The following is a 21,557-nucleotide window of genomic DNA, read 5'->3' on the forward strand; positions in this document are numbered from 1 at the left end:
TCTCCATTCAAATATATTTGAGTGACACAGACAGAACTCTTTTGAAATGCAAATTATTTGGTGCTTTCACTCAGAGCCACATATTTGTTATTCCATGTTTCTGGAGGCGTTTCATACGATTTCCAGATTAAGGAAAGGACAGAAGTTAAGTTTAAAGCTCATTTAAACTTAACTTCTGCTGGAAGAAAATAATTTACTTCTTTAAAAATCTGTTTAACATAAAAACTAAACTATGGTCTGGAACAGAAGGGCCTTTGCGGCACCTTCGTCGTGCGTGAGGGTTGCCTGGTAGGCGGAGTGCCCAAACGCCCGGAAACCCCAGCAAGTGATGAGTATGGCGCAGCTGCAGCACGCCCACCAGATGGGCCGCGTAACAATGATGTCGCACCTGCGCCGCTTCCAAATGGGGCAGCACAGCTGCGATGTCATCGCAACGTATCTGGTGCTTTGTTGCATCGCAGCAGCCCAGAAAAAGGAGCCGCTTCCGGGCACTCCTTTTTTGCTCCACAGCAGCACCGTGCAATTTGGTTGCTGCGGTGCTCCTGCAGACCAAAGAGAGGCGCCAGAAAGGTGACTCTTTTTGGCGCTCTGTACCACGTCTATGATATTTAAAAGTCCAACTAAACTATAATATTTAAAAGCCCAGACAAATCTTATCTCTTTCTTTGATAAAATTACCAGCTTGGTAGATGAAGGGAATGCTGTGGATATAGTATATCTTGATTTCAGTAAGGCCTTTGACAAAGTTTCCTATGACATTCTTGCAAACAAGCTTGTAAAATGTGGCTAGACAAGGCAACTGTTACATGGATTTGTAATTGGTTGACTGGCCGAACCCAAAGGGTGCTCAACAATGGCTCCCTTTCATCCTGGAGTGAAGTGACCAGTGGGGTCCCACAGGGCTCTGTCCTGGGGCCAGTGCTATTCAACATCTTTATCAGTGACTTGGATGACAGAATTGGGGTATACTTATCAAATTTGCACATGACACCAAATTAGGAGGAATAGCTAATACTCCAAAGGACAGAATCAAATTTCAAAACGACCTGAATAGATTAGAAAGCTGGGCCAAAGCTAACAAAATGAAATTCAGCACGGAGAAATGTAAGGTACTGCACTTAGGGAGGAAAAATAAACTGCACAGATATAGGATGATGGGAGACACCTGGCTGAATATGGATGACTTATACGTATAAAAGGGATCTAGGATCCAAGTAGACCACAAGTTGAACATGCGTCAACCATGCGATGCGGCAGCTAAAAAGGCCAATGCGATATTAGGCTGCATCAATAGAAGCATAGTGCCACTCTATTCTAATAGGACATTGAGAAACTGGAGCCATGTGTCCAAAGGAGGGAGGCTAAAATGGTGAAGCTGGAGAAGAGAAGGTTAAGAGAGAGCCCAGTTTAAATACTTGAAGGGGTGTCATATTGAGGAGGGAGGAAGCCTGTTTTTTTACCAATATCAAGGAATGGATGAACCTTATTTTCAAATATCAATGCTTTTAGAATATAGTGAATGTTCTTTTATGTTTCTAAATGTTCCATATGGTATAGTACAAGTGTCATAGTTCCAAAGCAACCCTTACTTCTTGACATTTAGTCACACCGAGAAGCTAGTTGCTACCAAAACACATCTCTTGTCATCCCTCAGACATAACATTGGAAGGGTGACAAAAATCATAGGACACCAATCTAACAAAGCTTTACTGTTGTGATTTGAAGCTTGTAACGCAATAGTCTTCTGAAGAAGACTTCTCTAGCTATCAGCGTCAGTATAACTATCCCTGTTATTTTGTTTCTATTCCTTTAATCCTGGTCCTTGGAATAATGAAGGCTAATTATACCTGCTTCTTTTCTGAGATCAATAAAATTCCCTCTGCAAATTGATGTCTTGTCTACTGAAAAAAGTAAAGACCTTGCAGGTGAATTTTAAATATGTGCACATTATTTAATTTTTTAACAGAATACAAAAAATGTAAAAGAGACACAGAGATTGAAATATTGGAAGATTGTTGAATAAAATAACTTTTATTTACAGTGCAAAAGGCTCTTGTAGTACAATGGTCCCCAAACTTTGATGTTAGAAGGGAGCTCCTGGACATGTGGGTATAGTCAGGCACCCCGCTACTGCATTTACTGGCTGCAGCAGCAGCAGTAGGTAAGGAGCATGCTGTGATGGATCCATAGCATGGCAGCAGGCAGGCATGTGAACACCTGCACATTGCCGCACCGGCCCTGAGGCTGACCTGGGTGGAAACCACAAGCAGGATACCACAGGGTTGGCCCATGGTATTCTGCCTGTCTGTTTAAGCCCTAAATCTGCTTCATCACATGTATGGTGTAAAGTGCCTGCAGACAGACATTTATACCAACAAATGAGCAGATTGTGAGTCTGAACAGCAATAAAATGCAAAATTTGTGTATACAGTGATTAAGGGGCATGTTTAGTTTTAAAAGTTCTCCCATCTTTAGTCCACAAAAGTGGAAGCTACCAACTTCTTTCTCTCAGGGTCAAAGGTGCTTACAAAATCCCTTTGCATACTGATCCAGTCTAACACAGCTATGCCTTTGGATTTTATTCACCCTCTTCCAAAAAAGCTCAGGACAGCATCAATTGCTTCCTCCCCATTTATCCTAAGATAAAGCCTGAGAAGTTGGTTAAATTAAAAGACTGCAAAGCTTTATTGTTAGGATTTGAAACTAAGCCCAACCAGTATAATTTATAGTGTCTTTTTTCATCTGCTTTATCAAGCAAAGCTCCCCTAAACACATCCATATCTGACTCCCAGTTAGGGAAAATGTGGATCACATGCAATTCCATTCTCATTAATTAATGAGGGCTGCCTCCATCAGCAATTCTTTGTCTAAACACATACACATTTGTAAAGTACATTAACATTTGTATACTGTTTATTATTTCTCATTGTTTTAAATTTGACTTTTTCTAAATTGTTTTCAATTTGTTTTACCTGTATATCACCCTGAGATTCTGTGATATAGACCCTGTGATTTATTTCTGTTTCTGTTTTTAAGGGAATAAATAAATATATTTTTCTAACTAGCAAATATCTCTACCACACAGTTCCTTTGGCTGACTTGACTGCATTCAAAAAGGTTTTTAGGTCTTTTATATTAGGCCTTTACAAGCCAGATAAATGGAACCGGAAGCAAGCAAAATTTAAACAATAACTATTTTTGGCTAAATTAATGAAATATACAAATACCCTATTGCTCCACTTTCTCCCATTTATTTGCCCTACCTTTGCAGCCCTCACAGGTAAGAGCGTTGTAATGGTACCCAGAGGCCTTGTCACCACAGACAACACACAACTCTTCGCCTTTCATTCTTCCTGAGGAAATCCCCATCCGAGACTTCTTGGCTACAGCCATGCTTCCTAGGTCTGGCTCCTTGGTGTAGAAGTTATCAGAAGGCATTTTTCTGAACTCATACATGATAGGGGAATACCATTCCTCAGGCTGTTGGGGATAGAAGCCAAGGCTAGAGTAATAAGGTGGTGAAGCGAGTGGAGGCTGTGCTGCAGGAAAGGATACATGGTTGTACTGTGAATAAGCTGACACATCAGAATCTTGCACTGGAGAAGTCATTGGTTCTGGAAGGACACCTAGAGAATAACACCAATCTATTAATATTGCCACTAGAACATGAAAAACATCATTTTAAATTCTCATTGTCATTTTGCTACTACCCTTTTGTGTAGGACAAATGAGGACCAAAAGTGCTGCCTTTGGGCCAATCCAGGGATGTGGTGTTCAGAAGACGCACACCCCTGGATCAGTCCAAAGTTGCGCTGCGGCTGCCTAAGGCGGCCCAAACCCAGCCACAAAAGGAAAACAAAAAAGTGCCCTTGCCAATGGTTTGTTATGGACTGTGGTAGCAGCCAGCCTGAGGACCATCTGGTCACCATGGTCCCATTGCTGAATGGAGAGTGGCCAGTGCTGGAGCAGCCAGAGACTGCTCCAGGCTGCCAGGCTGCTTGACCCCACAGTTTTGCAATAAATGGGTGCACCTTTGAGAAACATACTTTTTATTCCTTTTAAATAATTCTGTATGTCTATCTGGCATCTAGGCCAGAGGTATGTGAGTTATTTCCCAATACTGTTTTTGTTTCTCTCAAATGATTTACAATCAGTTCAACATTTCATTTGGAAACAACAACACAAAGCTGTATTATCTCCAGTTTTGGAAAGTACTGCAACACAGTAGAAGATGACGTAAATTGGTCCTGAATTGAACTAATACTAATAAATACTAGTATTACCAGAACTACTACCACTATATTTATATGGACTTTTTCACAAAAGGAGGATTCACAGTGGCTTTCAGAAATTGAACAAATCAAGGTAATAGCATATGCAAAGACATACCATAACTCTTCTCGTTGCTTATTCTGCAGTAACCAGAACTTACTCCAGAAAGGTCACAAGAATATCCTTAACTGCCTTTACAAATGTAAAGTTCTTTTCCAGTCCTTAGTATTTGCATCATTTTTGTGTCAGTCTCTTTTATTCCATCTGAGTGAAACTCTATCATTTCTCAGAGAATACCTTATTGTGAGGCATCTGCCACATTCTTAGCCATCTTTATTTTGCCTTCTCTTTCACATTTGCCTTTCTCCTCCTTCACTCCTGGATCTTATCTAAGACCTAATATCTTATCTTAGAACTCAAACTCATTGTTAACAGGCTATATGACATCAGTATATTCATCTGCAATTGAGAGCATTATGAAAGGAAAGAAGGAGTCTTGTCTAATCTTTAAGACTAACCAATTTATTTCAAAATAAAACTTTGTGGATTCTGGTCCACCTCTTCAGATAAAACAAAATGTTTTTTTTTCTGAAACTAATTACTTTGTGTTAAATACACCTTCCTTTTTTAATCATGTAGCAGAATAACATTATATTTTTACTTATTTAATATATTTAAGTAAATAAACAACATGGCTTTCTATCCGAAAATGGGAACATTATTGTGAATGCATCACATCTATATAAAACATTTCCCCCACTCTCTCCCCCCTCTCTCTGTTAATCATACACTTTCTTTCTTACACACAAAATCATGTGGAAACTGCCATACTTGACAGGAGGAGCGGTTTAGTAGAACAAGGTGGTTATTCCATGCTCACACATGGTATACCAATGGATTAAAATACATCTGTTGTTCTTGGATTAGGCAATATCTTCTCCCCTAAATCATTTTGGTTAGCAACCTGGGTTTGCAGCTTGGCTTGGCTTTTACGGCTGCGTCTACACTGCAGAAATAATCCAGGGTGACACTACTTTAAGTGCCTTCTCTGTCAGTGAGCTCTGGTGCCACGACAAATTGCAATTCCCAGAATTCCACAGCATTGAGCCATGGCAGTTAAAGTGGTGTCAACCTGGATTATTTCTGCAATGTGGATGCAGCCAATTGTGTGATATTACAAAACCATTAGCTATTTTTAACCCTATCTGGCATGAATTGTCTAATCCTTTTCATCACCATCAGATCTGGTAACAATAGCCCTGCAGTAGTGACACCTACAATTTAAATATGTTCTGTGTAGTGATGTTGTGGGAATTCAAAGTGTGACCATCTCTACTTGAATAATCAGAATCAGATTTAAGACTGGCTGTTCCTACTTTGATTGTAAACAAACTCCTCTTCACATCTCCCTTTGCCTCAAAGGCGGTAATTAAAACTAACCTGGGAAAAGACAGAGACAGGATGAGATCTTGCTCCATCTCTTCCTGATCAGTGCTAAGTTTTTTTAGGTACAGTAGAAATTGGTTGGGGCAACAGCATTGGATTTTCAAGTGTTTGAATGATCACATACTGAAAAAGGACCTCAAAGTGTTTAGTTGGAACATTCTTTTAGACAAAATGGGAAGGTGAACATCCTTAATGTTGTGAAGAAGTAATGTGCTGTTCTGTTGTGAGGTGCCCCAAATTAATATTTCCTTTGTCAATGCAAATACAATGCAAAAACTGGAGTGAGGAGAATTTTATAGCAAAATTCAAGACAGAAGTGATAATTTGTCTCTGTTGTTAGTAATTAATTCCTTTTCTGTTTTGATCTACTCTAATTACTTCTCTTTTATTTGCTATGGGAATTTTATTCATTTACAAGTATTGATAATGTTGCCCTAAAGATTTCAGGGTAATTTTCAACAAGAGCCAAAATAACTGAAATATATATACATTTTATTTTGGTATTATTGTTCCAATATTGTTGTCAGGCATCTTGGAGATTTTGTAGGAGGGCAAAGTGGGCTTTGCATGCTTTTAAATAAATAAATAAATATTTGAAGGACAAATGGAGCAAGTTATCTGGTTCTGTGGAGCTCAGAGCTCTCAGAAACCATCTTTCACTCCTACAGTATCACTTCTTTTCCTCTCAATCTCACCCCAGTTTTTCTTCTCTAAAATGGATGCTGGCTGCAGAAACAAACATGAATTCCAGTGACTAATTTGTTATAAAAAGTTTAGTCTCTATCTTGAGATCCTTCTAACCCAAATCTTGAAATATCCAGACATTGGCTATAGCGACTAGAGAATTCTGAGAGTTATAATCCGTCCAAAAAATGTTCCTGTTCCAGCCTCTGTTCTAATCTTGTATTCTGTTACCAAATTCCCCTGGAAGACTTATAATAAGTGCCTGATGACAATTGCCTTCCCTTATGACTTTTCTCCAATGTCTGGTATTGAGAGGTGTACTGCCCCTCTGCTAAAGTGATTTCATTTAGTTATCATGGCAAGCTATATAGAATCAATAAAGGAAGAGCTTTCATGGGCAGAAGTGGGTAGAATTGGCAGATGGAGCACTGGGTACATTGGAGTAGCTTGGCAGGGAGGATAGAGCTTGTAGCATCACTAGTTTTGGAAAGTACTGACTGCCATATATATATAATAAATTCCAATTATTGGATTATCACTGAGATCATCCTCATGGATCCTCATGAATTTATGAAGGATCATAAAGTGCTGCTGAGATTCATAAAACCACTGCTGCACTAGGTGGGCTTTGGCCTGCTTCTGCAAAGCTGATCTTATTCATGATCATGATTGCCAGCCATATATTACTTTTGCCAAACTATTTTTTTTAAAAAAACACCCCTAAAAATGTACCCTTGCTTTATAAATTTAGCACACTTCAGCACACCATAGTCATTCATAAGAATAAAAACCACCGCTATACTAGAGTAGTCAGTTCAGACCTGTACTATAGAAAAGCATATATATAGCCTACCACCACAAGCACAGAAGATGAGGAATCAAAGTAACCATGCTAGAAATTACTTTGGAGAGCAAGGGAAAGGTGTAGCAAGCAAGAACTATGCAAGCAAGCAAGAAAAAAAAAGCACAACAAACATGTTTTTACTGAAAATGGTGTTAGATGCCTCAGTTCATAAACACCCACTTCTATATATATTTCTACATAATTATAATAATCCTCCTTCTAATATTTAGAACCACAAGTGATCTGGGGAAGTGATCTTACCTTTTCCCCCCAGAGAGTTTCTAGGATATAGTTCCAGTAAAACTAGTGGTTTGTGGTGTTGCACTCTCCTACTTTCTTAACATCCCAGCACTTGACTCAGAAGTAAAAGGCTAAAACTTCCTCTAAGACCAGCCAAGCTGAAGAACACACTAGGCCAGAGGTTATACTGTTTACTGATTAACTTTATTGTGAGGTGTTCATTTGAAAAATGCCTGACAAAATAGCAAAGTAAAATTTCAATGCAATGCAACCTGAAGCACACCCAAGAATCCATGGACGCAGACATTTGTGAAGGAGGAAAAGAGGTTCTGTCATGCCCACTGTGTTTATCCCGGACACACTGCCATAAGGATTCTATCTGGCATCAAGAAAGTCTGTGAGAATAACTGTCTGGCATGAGTAACTCTGCATTCCTCATTGTATTTTGTCTTGCTCTCAGATTTGGTTGGGCAGAGAAGGAGACTGCTCTTCACTGTAGTGTCAAAGCCAAGCAGCAAGAATCAAAGTATAAATGCAGAACAGGATGGGGATGTTTGTTCCTTCCCGTCCCAAATGGTGATAGATCAAAAGCTTGTAAAACTTACTTTTTTGGATGTAACTCCCTGAATACCAAGACTATCACCTGCTTGTGGCCTACATGTTCAGCTCCCAATTACTCAAATTCACTGTGCAATGTGCAGATAAGCTGACAGCAGTTTGCAGAGAGACAGTGGAATATTATTTATACCACATATTTATTTCAGATATACAGATTATAAACTACATATTATTTCAGATATACAGATTGTAAAACCCCAGCTGAATAGTAGGCAATTGTGGATTGTCTTATTAGCTCCAAAGAGGAAATGTCAAAGGCGCTATCTGAGTATAGAAGAGGCTCAGGGGATACAGGATAACTTCCCTCCCTATCAAAGCCCCAGTCCAAATATTCTCCATCCCCCACGACATCTCATCTTTTCAGAAGAGAAAAGTACATTGGGACAACCAGTTATGGATCACTCATATGTATCTGAATGGTGAAAAACAATGCAGATTTTCTTTAAAAGCTTTGCCTGGAGGCAAAATATCATGTAGGGCTTAAAGGCCAATAAATAAATAAGTACCAGTATAAATAATGCTAGAAAAGGACGGGGGGAAAGGAAGCATGACAACAGGACCCTGGACAGAGGTGGTAGGAAGAGTACACAAGTCACTTGAGGAGAGGTAAAGCAACCTGAAAGAAGGATGGGTGAAGAATACAACAGGAAAGTCTAAGAAGGCAGTGGGAGAAGGACCTCAAGTAACAGCATTACATATTACAGTATTTTTATTGCTGCTTTTAAATTGGAAGGGCTTCTATTTTGCTGAATATTTGTGCCACTGAACAACATCATTTCTGAACCTAAAGCAGAGAAAAGGTGCACAAATTTAGCACTGCATCTGTTTATAAAATCCAACAGCTGCTCATTAATATCCCAATTTTGCCACAGGGTTTTGAGAAGAATATTTAATTATAGGGTGCCCTCAAATACAGTGAAGTAAGGGGAAATCATTGCAAGACCTTCCTATGAGCACATACAAAAAGTAGCTTGAATAGAATGGTGGAAAGGGTATTGGAAGGATGAATTTAGGAGGTCTGCATCTGTTTTCCATGGCTTTATTTTTATTCCCTTTTTAAAATGTGAGAACATCAGACATTTCCAAATGATATCCCTCCCGTCAGCTACAATTTCAAAAATTACCAATGTACATAATAGGTTTCATACACAAGAACAGATCTGCATGGAAAGAAACATGCTAGTTTTTTTTAATGCATGTGTTAATCTTTCTTGTATGCAGAATTCAGCTATAATTATGTAGCGATTATGAAGCCAAATCCAAAAACATAGCCAGGAATTCACAGTATAGAAGTAGTGGTACAAGTCATAGCTATGAAACCATTGTCTCTTTACCCCATCTTAGAGAACACTTGAGCATTTTGCTATGATTTGCATATTATATAGCAGTGATGTAGACTTGAGTCAATTGACTTGGACTCAAATCAGCTTCAGGTTGCTTCAGTGACTCAGTTTGGGAGATTATCGCACCGCCTTTCATCCCAGCCTCAGGGCAGGCTGAACTTTTGAAATTCTTCTACGAAAGGTCTTACCGCATAACTTCGTGCCCAGTCCTTGGCCATCCTGTGCCCAACCCATCCTTCTCCTGTACTTCACTAAGAATTTCAAAAGCTTCAGCCTGCACTGAGGCTGGATGGAAAGGTGGTGCGATAATCTCCTTGGACTCAACTTGGCAATAAATGATATCCTAATAATCTGTGGAGAAGGGGCAGGCAACATCAGCAGTGGCATACTCCCAGGGCCATCATGCAGGATTATCTATCCATCTACTCCTACTTTAAGAGAACCAAAAACAATCGAAGAAGTCTGTGAAAGATGGCCATACATCACAGTAACAAGTAATGTGAAAAGATATAATGTTTTTTAAAAAAATTCTAAACATTATATAGCATTCAGAACAACAGGAAGTATATATTTTTGTGTGAATTTGTACAAGAGCTCTCTCTATTGATATCTGCTGATTTGAAGGAGTGTTGTGAAATACATGTAGGATAGTACCATTCCTACCGCAAAAGAATAGACTAATAAAAATCCAGTGCTGGGCCTTTCCAGTGATAACCTGAATCCACTGGAATTTAATTACTGAACAAGAATTCATGAGACTCATCCACGAAAACTTTCTAAGTAGAGGTGTGTGAAGAAAATTAACCTTTAAAGATTTCCTACAGCTTTTAATAAAATGTCTTTTGAATATTTCTGGGATCTTTCAACTATATTTCTCCTATATTGTGCAACATCAAACTTGAATCCTATTGTTAATCCCAACAAGAATAAATCCATTGAATCAATGGTATTTAACTGTAATCAGTGAGTGTATTGTAATGCAACTACAGTGGTGCCTCGGGTTACGAAAGTAATTCGTTCCGCGGCCGCTTTCGTAACCCGAAAAGCCTTCGCAAGCCGAAATGCCATAGGCGCTAATGGGGAAAAGCCGCGATTCCGGGTAAAATAGCGCCGAAAAGCACCAAAAGTTTTTTCGTAACCCGAAAAAACATTCGTAACCCGGAACAATTATTTCTTATGGGATTTTTTCGTATCCCGAAAATTTCGTAACCTGGGTATTTTGTATCCCGAGGTACCACTGTATAGGATTCAGGCCAGAGTCTTGTAACATCTTAAAGATTAACACATTTATTACATCATAAGATTTCATGGAATGGAATGCACTCATCAGATGCACCATAATGTTAAAAATCATTGTCACTTTTTTTTTTTTACAGAATTCACAGGCTGAAATCAAATAGTGCTGATTCACTCATTAAAAAAAAGCAGACATTGTTCACAGAACAGATTTTGACTTCTCACATCCAAAGTCCCCTTTTCACACACTCCTCAAATTTGCTACAAAAGATTAAGGGTCCTCTGAAAAAATCTGAGTGAGAATGTGCAAGAGGAAATCCTATTTGAAAAGTAGAAATCCATCCATATTAGCATTTCATCATGCCATCACTATCGTTTGTTATGTCCCATACTAATCAGTGACTTTATTATCTTTTGGGTCAAATCATCACATTTGGTTGTTAGTGGTAATAAAACCTGCTTTCAGTCAAGTGAGATCAATGGCCCATATATCTCAGTACTGTCTACATTCATGGGCACCAGCTATCTAGGGTTTTAGGAAAGAATCTACCCCAGGCATACATAGAAATACCAAGTTTTAGAATTTATTGTAGTTATATGTATAGTATGCACTTTGCTACTGAGCTGCAGTCTTTCATGTATTGATACATTTTGGCTTTACGATGCCACTTTGAACATTATAATGAATACATATTCCAAGATAAAGTAAATTATAAGAATTAGCAAAGCCTGGACATTTTCTATGATTTTACTAAGAAAATATCAACATTTCTCTCAGTGCTATAGTCTAAGTTAGCATTTTGTTGTAAGTGTATTTTCTGATTTACCAAATAAAGGTGAAGCGTCAGAAAGGGGAAATCCATCAGCTGAAGGTAGTTGTGAATGGCCTACTAGGCTCATCTCTGATGCCATAGGATATTGGTTGCTACAAATTAAGCCAAGTGTCAACAACCACCTGAAATGACAAAAAACAGATAAAGCAAGTTATGATATCTGCCTACAAATGGAGCAATCATGGACACACACAGACACCCGGAGACTGAAAGTCTGCAGAATGATTAGGCAAAATTGAACCACTGTTATGTAGTTGAGTCCCTATCAATTAGAGGTGTACTAAATGATCAAGAAAATACACATACAATGTAAGATAGCTATTGTAGTTGAGCACTCCCAAGGATACTAAAGGCTATATAAAGTTTATGCTAGCCACATTTACTTGGAAGTAAGTTACCGTGCACATGTGAAGAGGTCTTCTAAGGACAAAATTGTGTTTCTAAGAATCTTCACACTGTAGTATGACTGAATGACAATGGATGGGAGAATTTGTCCTCTCACAAACTGTGATCTCAGGCTCTATGATAGCTGTTGTCATAACTTGTCCTGTCCTCAGTGGTCCAGTGAAACACCTGTACTCTCTTTAAGAGTTATTTCACTGAGATAGAGGTAGAAAGAAAATAGGTCAAGGGAGCTTGCAGCAGGTGTTTTTACTTTGTGTGCTAACGAAAAATCTGAAGGGGGGGAGGCCTACTACAGTATTGTGACACAGAGTCTTCCTTGAACTGAACAGTATCCACAGAATATGTGGGGGTTTCCCCCTGTGATTTATGTATACACTGCATATGCTCTGGATCTGGTTTCTGTCAATGCTTTAAGACATTGATGGCTCAGATCTAAGTCACAGGATCATAGAGTTGGAAGGTATCCCAAGAGTTATCTAGTCCAACCTCTGCCAGGGCAAGAATCCAAAATAAAACATTTCTGAGAAGTATCCATCTAACCTCTGCACTTTCCAACGAAAGAGTCTACCACTCTCCAAGGCAGTCCTCAGGGGCTGCATCTGCACTGCAGAAATAATCCAGGCTGACACCACTTTATCTGCCATGGCTCAGTGCTATGGAATTCTGGAATTGTAGTATGTTGTAGCATCAGAGTTCCCTGGTAGAGAAGGCTAACTGTCTCACAAAACAACAATTTCCAGAATTCCATAGCACTAATCCATGACAGTTAAAGTGGTGTCAACCTGGATTGCTTCTGCAGTGTAGATGCAGCCTGAGAGATTTTGTTGTGCACAATATAGGCACGGTACAGACCACACAAAAGTGCTGTGCTGGCGCTGATTTTAGGTTTAGGGACCCCACAGCAACCACACGGTCCCTAAGCTTAATACATGCCAGCGGCGCAATAATGGCAGCATCCTGTGTACACGGACGTTGCCATAATGATGTAATGGATGCATAGCATCCGCACGTCACACCGCGCCAGTTATGTCACGAGTGTGCCAATGGCGCAGTCACGATATAACTATGGTGGTGCAAAAAGAATGTGATTTTTCCAGGCTCTTTTTACTCCAGAGAGAGGGAGCGTGGTTTGGGGGCTGCGCCGTCCCTCCAAAGTAAAACAGGTGCCTGCAGACCGCCATTTCGTGGAGGTCTGTACTAGGCCATAGGCAGAAGGAGGTTACATTATACTTTAATTTGTTATGTATAAGTTTTCAGTTTCTATAAAATGTAAAATTCATTTTTGGTTCTGTAATGATAGTGATAGCCTGATCAATTAACATAGAAGCTGGAACAAACTCCTAACAGCCACAGTAAGACAAAACCAAAGGGATAACAGGAAAAGTCAAAATGATATAGAGGCTTTATACAGTGCAGGCTAGTCATCTGCAGATTGGAGATCCCATGGACTGCCCTTCCCTATATTGGCCAATGGTAATGTACACCCATGGGCATGATGATGCAGATGCATGCACATCACTGCCCATTGACTAATACAGCCTTGAGCTCCCACATTTTTTCCATTCATGGGAGCGGGGGAAGGAAATAAAACCCCCTTGGATGGGAAGGGCCCACTGTCTTAATAAGTAACCCAAATATAGGGCTACTTCTTCCCTTCCTATTTCAAACTAGTTATGGATCTTTTTTGTTTTTAGCTAGGAATTATGATGAGAACCTGCATTGGGAGGTGCAAGTACATTATGTACCTATGCCTCCGCATGTAAGTAGATTATGAAGGTGGGATTATTTACCACAATATTTACCACTTTACTCTTGTTATTATCAAATGTTCATTTACCATTTTAAGGCCATTATCCCAGTTTAGAGATTCTTTTGGAGCTTTTTTACAATTTGTACACCCTATTTTATTTATTTATTTATTTATTTCATTTCATTTCAATACATTTCTATTGCATCTTTTTCCCAGAAAGGGACTCAAGGCAGCTCACAAGATAAAAAACATTTTTAAAGACTTTACAATAAAGATTTTAAATAATTAAAACCATCTAGATAAAACAGTATAAAATTAACACAAAAAACATACAAAATAACTAAAACTCCCCATACTCTAAATAATTTATTATCGATGGCAGATTGATAATATAGTTCCTTAACTCTTGCATCTGGAGAGGCTTTACATTTCAGCCTTGATAGAAATGCATCTTTTGGCATATCTTATAACTTTTGTTTTTAAATTATTGTAGTGAAGGGGCAGATGGGTTAGGACATATTCATTTAAAATAATTGTATATTTCATTTGCTATTTTATCATTGCTTTCATGGTAATTAGATTGTTACCTGCTTCAGTTGTTGCTACTGTTGTTGTTTTTGTGCAAGGTATTCTGTGTTTTTACTGTTTTAGAGAGTGTACCCGCAAGTAGATAAAATCTGTAATGACGTTCCTGCCAATGTTGGGCCTACGCACCTTAAAAATAGTTCAGTGGTCCATGGAAGTAAAGCTAATCTTTAAAGGGATTCCTTTTTAAAGAGAATGTAAAATTAACTACTAGTTGGTTTTGAAGCTTTGATTAGCCTGCATGAGTCATGCTCCAGGATTCTCCAGTTTGTTCCAAACGTAACACCAGATTGCCTAATTAAATTATAGTTGAAGTTATCCATGTACATATAAAATAAACAATTTATTTTATAATGTTAAGAATATTTGCAGAACGTTACATTTTCTGCATAACAGTGTGGCCTCTAACAGCTGGAAAACAAAAAAAGGGTCACATTAAACTTGAGAAGGAAGGGTTTTTATGATGATACAGTATTGACGTCTCAACCCAACCTTCTTACCATGGCCGCCTCCTGCTTCATGCCCAATGCCCAATTTAGCCCAAAACAGATGATTCAAATGACAAAGTTTCCGGCTGTGTTTGGGGTGTAGCGTTTAGATGATGAATGCCCTGAATGCAGCTGGAAACTGCACCAAAAGAACCAGGCCAAAAGGAAGTGGAAAAATCCACTCCTTTTTGGCAGCCCAGTTCAGGACCATGGCGGTGGCCTGGAACAGGACCGGATGCATGCAGTTGCCATAGTCCCAGCGCAAACAGCACTGCCGTGGTTCTGCTGCAATCCTTTTGGCCCATCTGTTTCGGACCTTAGTTAATGCCAGATTTTAGAAATGATAGAATTATCAAGCATCCTGTCCTTAGATTGTGAAATATATTAAAAGGTAAAGGTAGTCCCTTGACATGACTGTCTAGCTGTAACCAACTGTAGGAGGCAGTGATCATCGCCATTACTAAACCAAAGAGCCAGCATTGTCCTAGGACTACTCCAATGGTCATGTGGCCAGCATAACTACACTGAACACTGTTGCCTTCCCACTGAGAAGTGGTACCTATCTATCTACTTGCATTTGCATGCTTTCGAACTGCTAAGTAGGCAGAAGCTGAGACTAGTGATAGGTAGCTCACTCTAACATGCAACACTCGGGCCTCACACTGCCAACCTTCTCATCTTCTGATCATTGGAATTGGCATCTTAACCACTAAGCCACTGAATCCCCTAATATATTGAAATCTATTATGCAATATGAAATATATCAATTTATACAATATTTGTTTAGCCCCCTACTCGCACTGTATCTGGAGACCTTCCTACTCATACTACTGAATGGAGGCCTGGACTGATGCCTCACATCCTGAGGCCCTTTTACGTGTACCAGTATGATGCCACCCTAATGGCCATGGCTATATTCTATAGGATGGAACCAGTTAAAGTGGGCTCATAGTACTAAACTGTGTAGTGTAGCATGAAAGTGTCCCTGCCAATACTTAATGCAAACACTTTATTCTACCCTGAGAAGTTGTTTATATGAACTGGAATGTTTATGTATGTGATAAGTTTAACTTTGTTACAGAAGGGATATTTCTTCACGGCCATGACTTGATAGGAAAATAGAGGATGAGCTCTTTATACATCTCAAGAATATTTATTAGACAATAAATTTATCCAGTGTATATCTAATATTCCTGGAAGAGGTACAATGGGATAGTTCACACCATCATCTTTAGAGGGCATGTTCAACAGTGTTAGAGTTTGAGACATGATTACTGATATCTGTCAGGAATTCTTCCACATTAGACCCTTTCTTTAAAGTGGGTAATGAAGACATTGAAACAGTTAAAGATTTCTTATTTCTATGTTCAGTCATAAATCGAAATTGAGACTGTAGTAAAAAATAATTAAAAAAAATAATGTGGCAGCCATGAATAGGCAGCCATGAAAGAACTAAGTAAGATTCTAAAGTGTTAAAGGCCTATCATAAAATATGAAAATCATTGAGTCCATAGCATTTCTGATTGGTAAAATGGAATGCAGGAAGATTCAATCAAGGAAGTCATGGCCCTGAATGTGCAAGACCTGAACAAGGCAGATGATGACTGGGGATCTTGAAGATTACCATTTATAGGGTTACCATAATTCAAAGTTAGCATGATGGCAAATAACAACAAAGAACAACTCCTAAAGTTTCATTAGGGGATTGTGTAATTTTAGTTACATATGTACTGTGTATTTTATTTATGTAATTTATTGTCACCCACCTAGATCCTTCTGGAGAGGCAGGATATAAATAAGACCTATTATTGTTATTGTTATTGTTGTTGTTATTATTATTATTATTATTATTATTATTTCTTTATCGTTTTGAATCTAGTGGTCTGATTCCAATGCTCCCCTATAAGATCAATTGAATCAGTGGGGTTTACATATATGTCAATTCACCACTCAGCAATTGATTCAATGTGTCTGTTCTGCTTGGGACTAACCAATAGGAATCAGGCCAATGTAATGTAAAGTCCAGAGTTAGAAGTCTCCAAAGCAGTTAATTGTACTGCAGCAGATGGATGGGGCATAACCATATGGGACATAACTATATAAAAATATCTACAGCTCATGCAGCAGGGAAAAAATCCTGAATTAAAGATATATTATTTATTTTGATTTCATTGATTCTTATGTGGAAGCCCTCCAAATTAATTTTTTTATACAAAAAAGATTATATTTTTCTAAGCAACACATACACTTAGAACAGCTTATAACTTTTATAAATGCATATAATTTATACATGCATATATAATTTATAAATGCTTGTAAAACGTATATATTCTATCTTCTATTAAATAGTGAGCAACTTCAGCAGTTTTAGGAGCCAATGTTGTATCCCTGGAATGTTTTGGAAACATACAGATTGCTAACCATGTCCCCATTTTAAAAACTGCAAGTGCCCAGAAGTACACTTCTGGTTGGAAATATTGGCATCCTTTGATGTTAAATAGTGTGAAGCTGTGTGTGCCTGCAATCTATTTAATTTGTTCAAAAGGTAATAATAATGGCAATTCAGGGGAATCTAGAGCAGGTGTTGGGGAAATACATGATGCCCTGGAACTGCACATTGCTCACCTGTCCCTCAGTCAAACCTTTACCCAAGCACATCCACATTGTGCTAAGAACTGTAATTCTAGGTTTCATATATTTAGTGATTTTGTCATATCCATACATATGTTTTGCATTTTTGTTGCCTCTGTGTTTAACTTTATTTCAAAATATGTTTACACAGAATGCTAGAGAATAAAGCTGCAAAATTAATGGCACTATTTAAAGCTACTTACTCACTTTGTTAATTCCATCCCTTTCCTGACTATCAACTATTCTCAGTGTGCAACAGAACTGAGCAAACCCAGATGTCAGACCATTGTGATTGTAGCTGGAATGAATTCTTATCAAGAAAGTCATTAGTCAGGATATTAGGAAGGCTCTTCAAGAGGAAATAAAATCATGTAAATATATAAAAACAAAATGATGCATTTCTTATTAAAGAAAAGCAAAAATAAATGATACATACAACCCATTCAAGTGATGACGTTCCAGTTCTTTTCAAGCCTAATTCTCATTGGAGCCATCACATTTCATCATCAAAACTATTTTGTAAAGATCAGAATGATGGAAACTCTTTCCAACTTTGGCAGTAAACCTAAATTCAACATTTTAACATGGGCTTATGCTATTTTCATTCTTTTCTCCCAGGCACTTGCACCAAATGGGACATTTTTGTACTACAGTAATATTCTTAAATAATTATTCATTGTTGCTTTTGTACTAGATATGTTGACAAAACATCACACATAGCTATGTACAATAGATATGGAAAACAGATACAAAATATACACCAAGATGCCTGTTAGCATTACTTGTAATGGGAAAAGTAATTGCAATGCCAGTTAAAAAGTTTAATATTTGTAATATTGAACTGTTAATATAATTGGATTAATTATAAAAGTATTTATTATTTAATTAATATATTGATTCTTTAATTAGTATTCAACAACATTTTTTTCTGGCAATGGGATAGTTGACCAGTACTTCCTAGTTAATCCCAATAGATTAAAATGGTTTGAGATCACAAGAATCAAATTCTAGCTTCCAGATAATGCCATGAGAAACCAGTAACAGCATTTTCTACAGCAAAGTACTACCATTCAATAGATTACCTACTATGAGACACCAGATTTTACAAATTTGGCCTTTAGATCACTTCGTTTTGTAGCTTACAATGAAATGGAGCACATAAATTTCTACACTGGCTAAGAAGCTTCGATATTAGAGGGGGAAAGAGACCATATACTCTTAACATATTGTTACCCAAAATATACAATCTTCTCGACTTACAGTCTGTGTCGTCTTGCTGTCTTGCTGGTGGATACTCTATGAATCAACAGTTCTGCACTCAGTTCCAAGTCCTAATGACTTGGAAATGAGAACATTTTTGTTTTGCTGTTCTCACTTTTGCAGAAGCCTTTGGTGATAACATGCTGACTTTAGGCTTAATCTTCTTCTTTTTATTGGCTCAGAGCTGTAGTGAAGAAAGATTACTCATTAACAGTTCTTTCTTTGACAAACTGTTCAAACAGACTTGAAATATTGGAAACACACACACACACACACACACATATATATATATTAAAATCTATAGAGAATGTAACTCTTTAGCAAGCAGTGCTTCTTATTGGAACATGTAATTCATATGGGATAACATTTATTGTCAAGTCCCTTCTTTTGCTTCTCTTGAATTAGACAATCAAAAGTTAGCTTGTGTTGGCCTGTATCCAATGCTCATCCCATGGAATCAGTGGGATTTAACTAGGTATTTGCTTGCCATTGGGCAATTTTGCAAATTCCTTCCTCTGAAATATAGCCCACAGCACCTGGATGGCCATCTGTCAGGGATCCTTTGATTGAGAGTTCCTGCATGGCAGGGGATTGGACTGGATGACCCTTGTGATCTCTCCCAACTCTACGATTCTATGATTCTGTGATTCTAAGAGGAAGGGATAAATTTACAAAATTGGATACAGTACTTACTTGCACAACATAAAATCCTGATTATTGCTAATTTTCACCATTATAATATAAATGAGGCAAGGGCCATTTTATCTCATTTTCCCACAGTACCACATCTCAGCTGACTGAAGTACAGCTTTGAATGTTCTAGCAGATATTACCAGTAGACTGTAGGCACTTGAATTGGGACAATTATCTCTCTGTGTGTCTCTTCCCTTCAACAGTAAACAAAATTTATTAGCTGAATTGCATTGCTGTTAAAATTGTTCTACAAGCTTTTCTAAAAATGGAACACAAGTGAAAATATCACTGTACAATATTCTAGGGAATTGTTTTAAAATAAATATTGCTGGCTAATAATCAACGTTATCAAAGATAGTCAAGTAATCTTAACAGATAAGGTTGCTTCCTCAGAAGTCTATACAAGACAAGAATTGGAAAGATTCAGACATTTTATGGCAACTGGCATTCTACATTGTAGGTGTGTATACAACAAAAGCCTGTGCATGCATGCACATACAATATTTGCACACTGGCAGAAGAACATAAGATCCATGCTGGATCACACCAACTACAAATCTTGCCCACTATTCTATTCCATTACCATAGTAAGCAACCAGATGCCTAAGGGAAACCCTCAAGCAGAACACTGGAGCAATAATACCTCCATCCTTGTATTCCCCAGCAATTGGTATTTGGTGAGACAATTGGTATTTGGTGACACGTGATATACATGAAGGTAATATACTATATAGCCATCATGACCCTAGTCAAAGCAGCAAAGTGAGGGTAAAGAGGCGGATGTGCATTGTAGGCTATGCAACTATAATTACCCATACCTGAAGGTAAATAAAGTCATTGTGCACAACATATAGATCTCTGAATGTTTATGCACTAATATAAGAGTCAGTATGGTATAGTGGGGTTTGATCATTGGAGTAAGACTCTGGTGACCAAGTTTCGAATCCCCACTCGGCCACAGAAACCCATTGGCTGATCTTGGGCAAGTCACACTCTCTCAACCTCAGAGTAAGGCAAAGGCAAACCCACTTTGACCAAATCTTACCAAGAAAACCCTGTGATAGGTTCACATTAGGGTCAGCAGAAGTTTAAAATGATTTGAAGGCACACAACATGCTGGTATAAGCTAGTTTCTGTGACAAGGTTTTTTCTTGAAGTTCATGCAGAATTCTTGAACACTGAAGAAGAAAGAGGAGGAGGAGGAGATCTGAAGAATACATTGATTCTGAATCACAAACAATACAGCATTACTACCTGATAACTACTTTTGTCAGTGCCTACTTTGTAATGACCTGTTCTGACATCATTATGCAGTGAGTGTGTTCAATGAGTTAAATATTTGGATAGCATCAGAGAGAGCCAGTGTGGTGTGGTAGTTTGAGTTCTGGAAGGTTCCAGTTTTGATTCCATTAATTCGACCAATGGCTTTATGAAATCTATGATTTGTACACATCTGCCCCCTTACTCCTTCTGCCATAAGGAGGTGAAAATAATTGCCTTTGTTGTAGAGTTATCACATAGATTTATAAGATAATATATATGAATCAATTGGAATATTCTAAAACTATGACAGAAGGGTGAACATTCATGGTGATGAGCATGAATGCAGAAAGTATAGTGGTCTCTGCACTGTGGCAAAGTGAAGCAGTGCTCAGCAGTGAAATGATAGCTTATTGTTCACCTAATGTTTCTTCCGATCATCATGCCCTCTTCCCCATCACTTTCTTCCAGCTGGCTATTATTTTATTAATATTAATATTAATGGCATTATTTCATGGCTTTAGAACCACCTGTAAAGATTGATTATCCTTTAATTTTGGATTACGATAATTATGGATTACAATGGACAGGGTTCCCACCAAAACATTTCTACAAAATTCTAGAAGATTCTGAATGGTGCACTGTGCATTTGTGTGAGACACATGAAGAATAACAAGATAATACAAACATGACTTTGGAATATTAAAACATTTGCAATATGTCTATATACTCCTCTGTCTAAGTAAGATGTAATGTTTGAGAAGTTTGGAGGGGAAGAACTATATGCACTTTCCCATGCACAATTTTTCTGCTACATATTGATGCATACATGCACACACACATACCATAATATTGCAGCAATCAGTATTTTTCAGGCCTCTGTTTGCTGCCAAAAGTATACTTCCACACTAATACAAATAATTATTAACCTCTTATTAGTGCAATGCTTTGTTGTAAAAGCTAAGCATT

The 21,557-nt window shown here is 38.1% G+C and overlaps 1 protein-coding gene across 2 annotated transcripts in view; it reads right to left on the reverse strand.

Annotated features, from left to right (window-relative positions):
* Positions 1-18,807, reverse strand: part of NR1H4 (nuclear receptor subfamily 1 group H member 4) — a 44,673-nt gene extending 25,866 nt beyond the window's left edge. Inside the window, exons 1-3 of one of the 2 annotated variants that reach the window (XM_042467378.1) lie at positions 18,636-18,807; positions 11,511-11,638; positions 3,264-3,626 (exon numbers count right to left, since the gene is read on the reverse strand). In XM_042467378.1, coding sequence (XP_042323312.1) covers positions 3,264-3,626; positions 11,511-11,595 — 448 coding nt within the window. In that variant the 5' untranslated portion in view covers positions 11,596-11,638; positions 18,636-18,807. Of the gene's footprint in view, positions 1-3,263; positions 3,627-7,507; positions 7,647-11,510; positions 11,639-18,635 lie in introns of those variants that run through there. The other variant, XM_042467380.1, reaches the window with a different exon arrangement.
* Between the last annotated feature and the right edge of the window lie 2,750 nt (positions 18,808-21,557).

The sequence above is a fragment of the Sceloporus undulatus genome, chromosome 5 (assembly GCF_019175285.1).
Source record: "Sceloporus undulatus isolate JIND9_A2432 ecotype Alabama chromosome 5, SceUnd_v1.1, whole genome shotgun sequence".
Classification (NCBI taxonomy): domain Eukaryota; kingdom Metazoa; phylum Chordata; class Lepidosauria; order Squamata; family Phrynosomatidae; genus Sceloporus; species Sceloporus undulatus.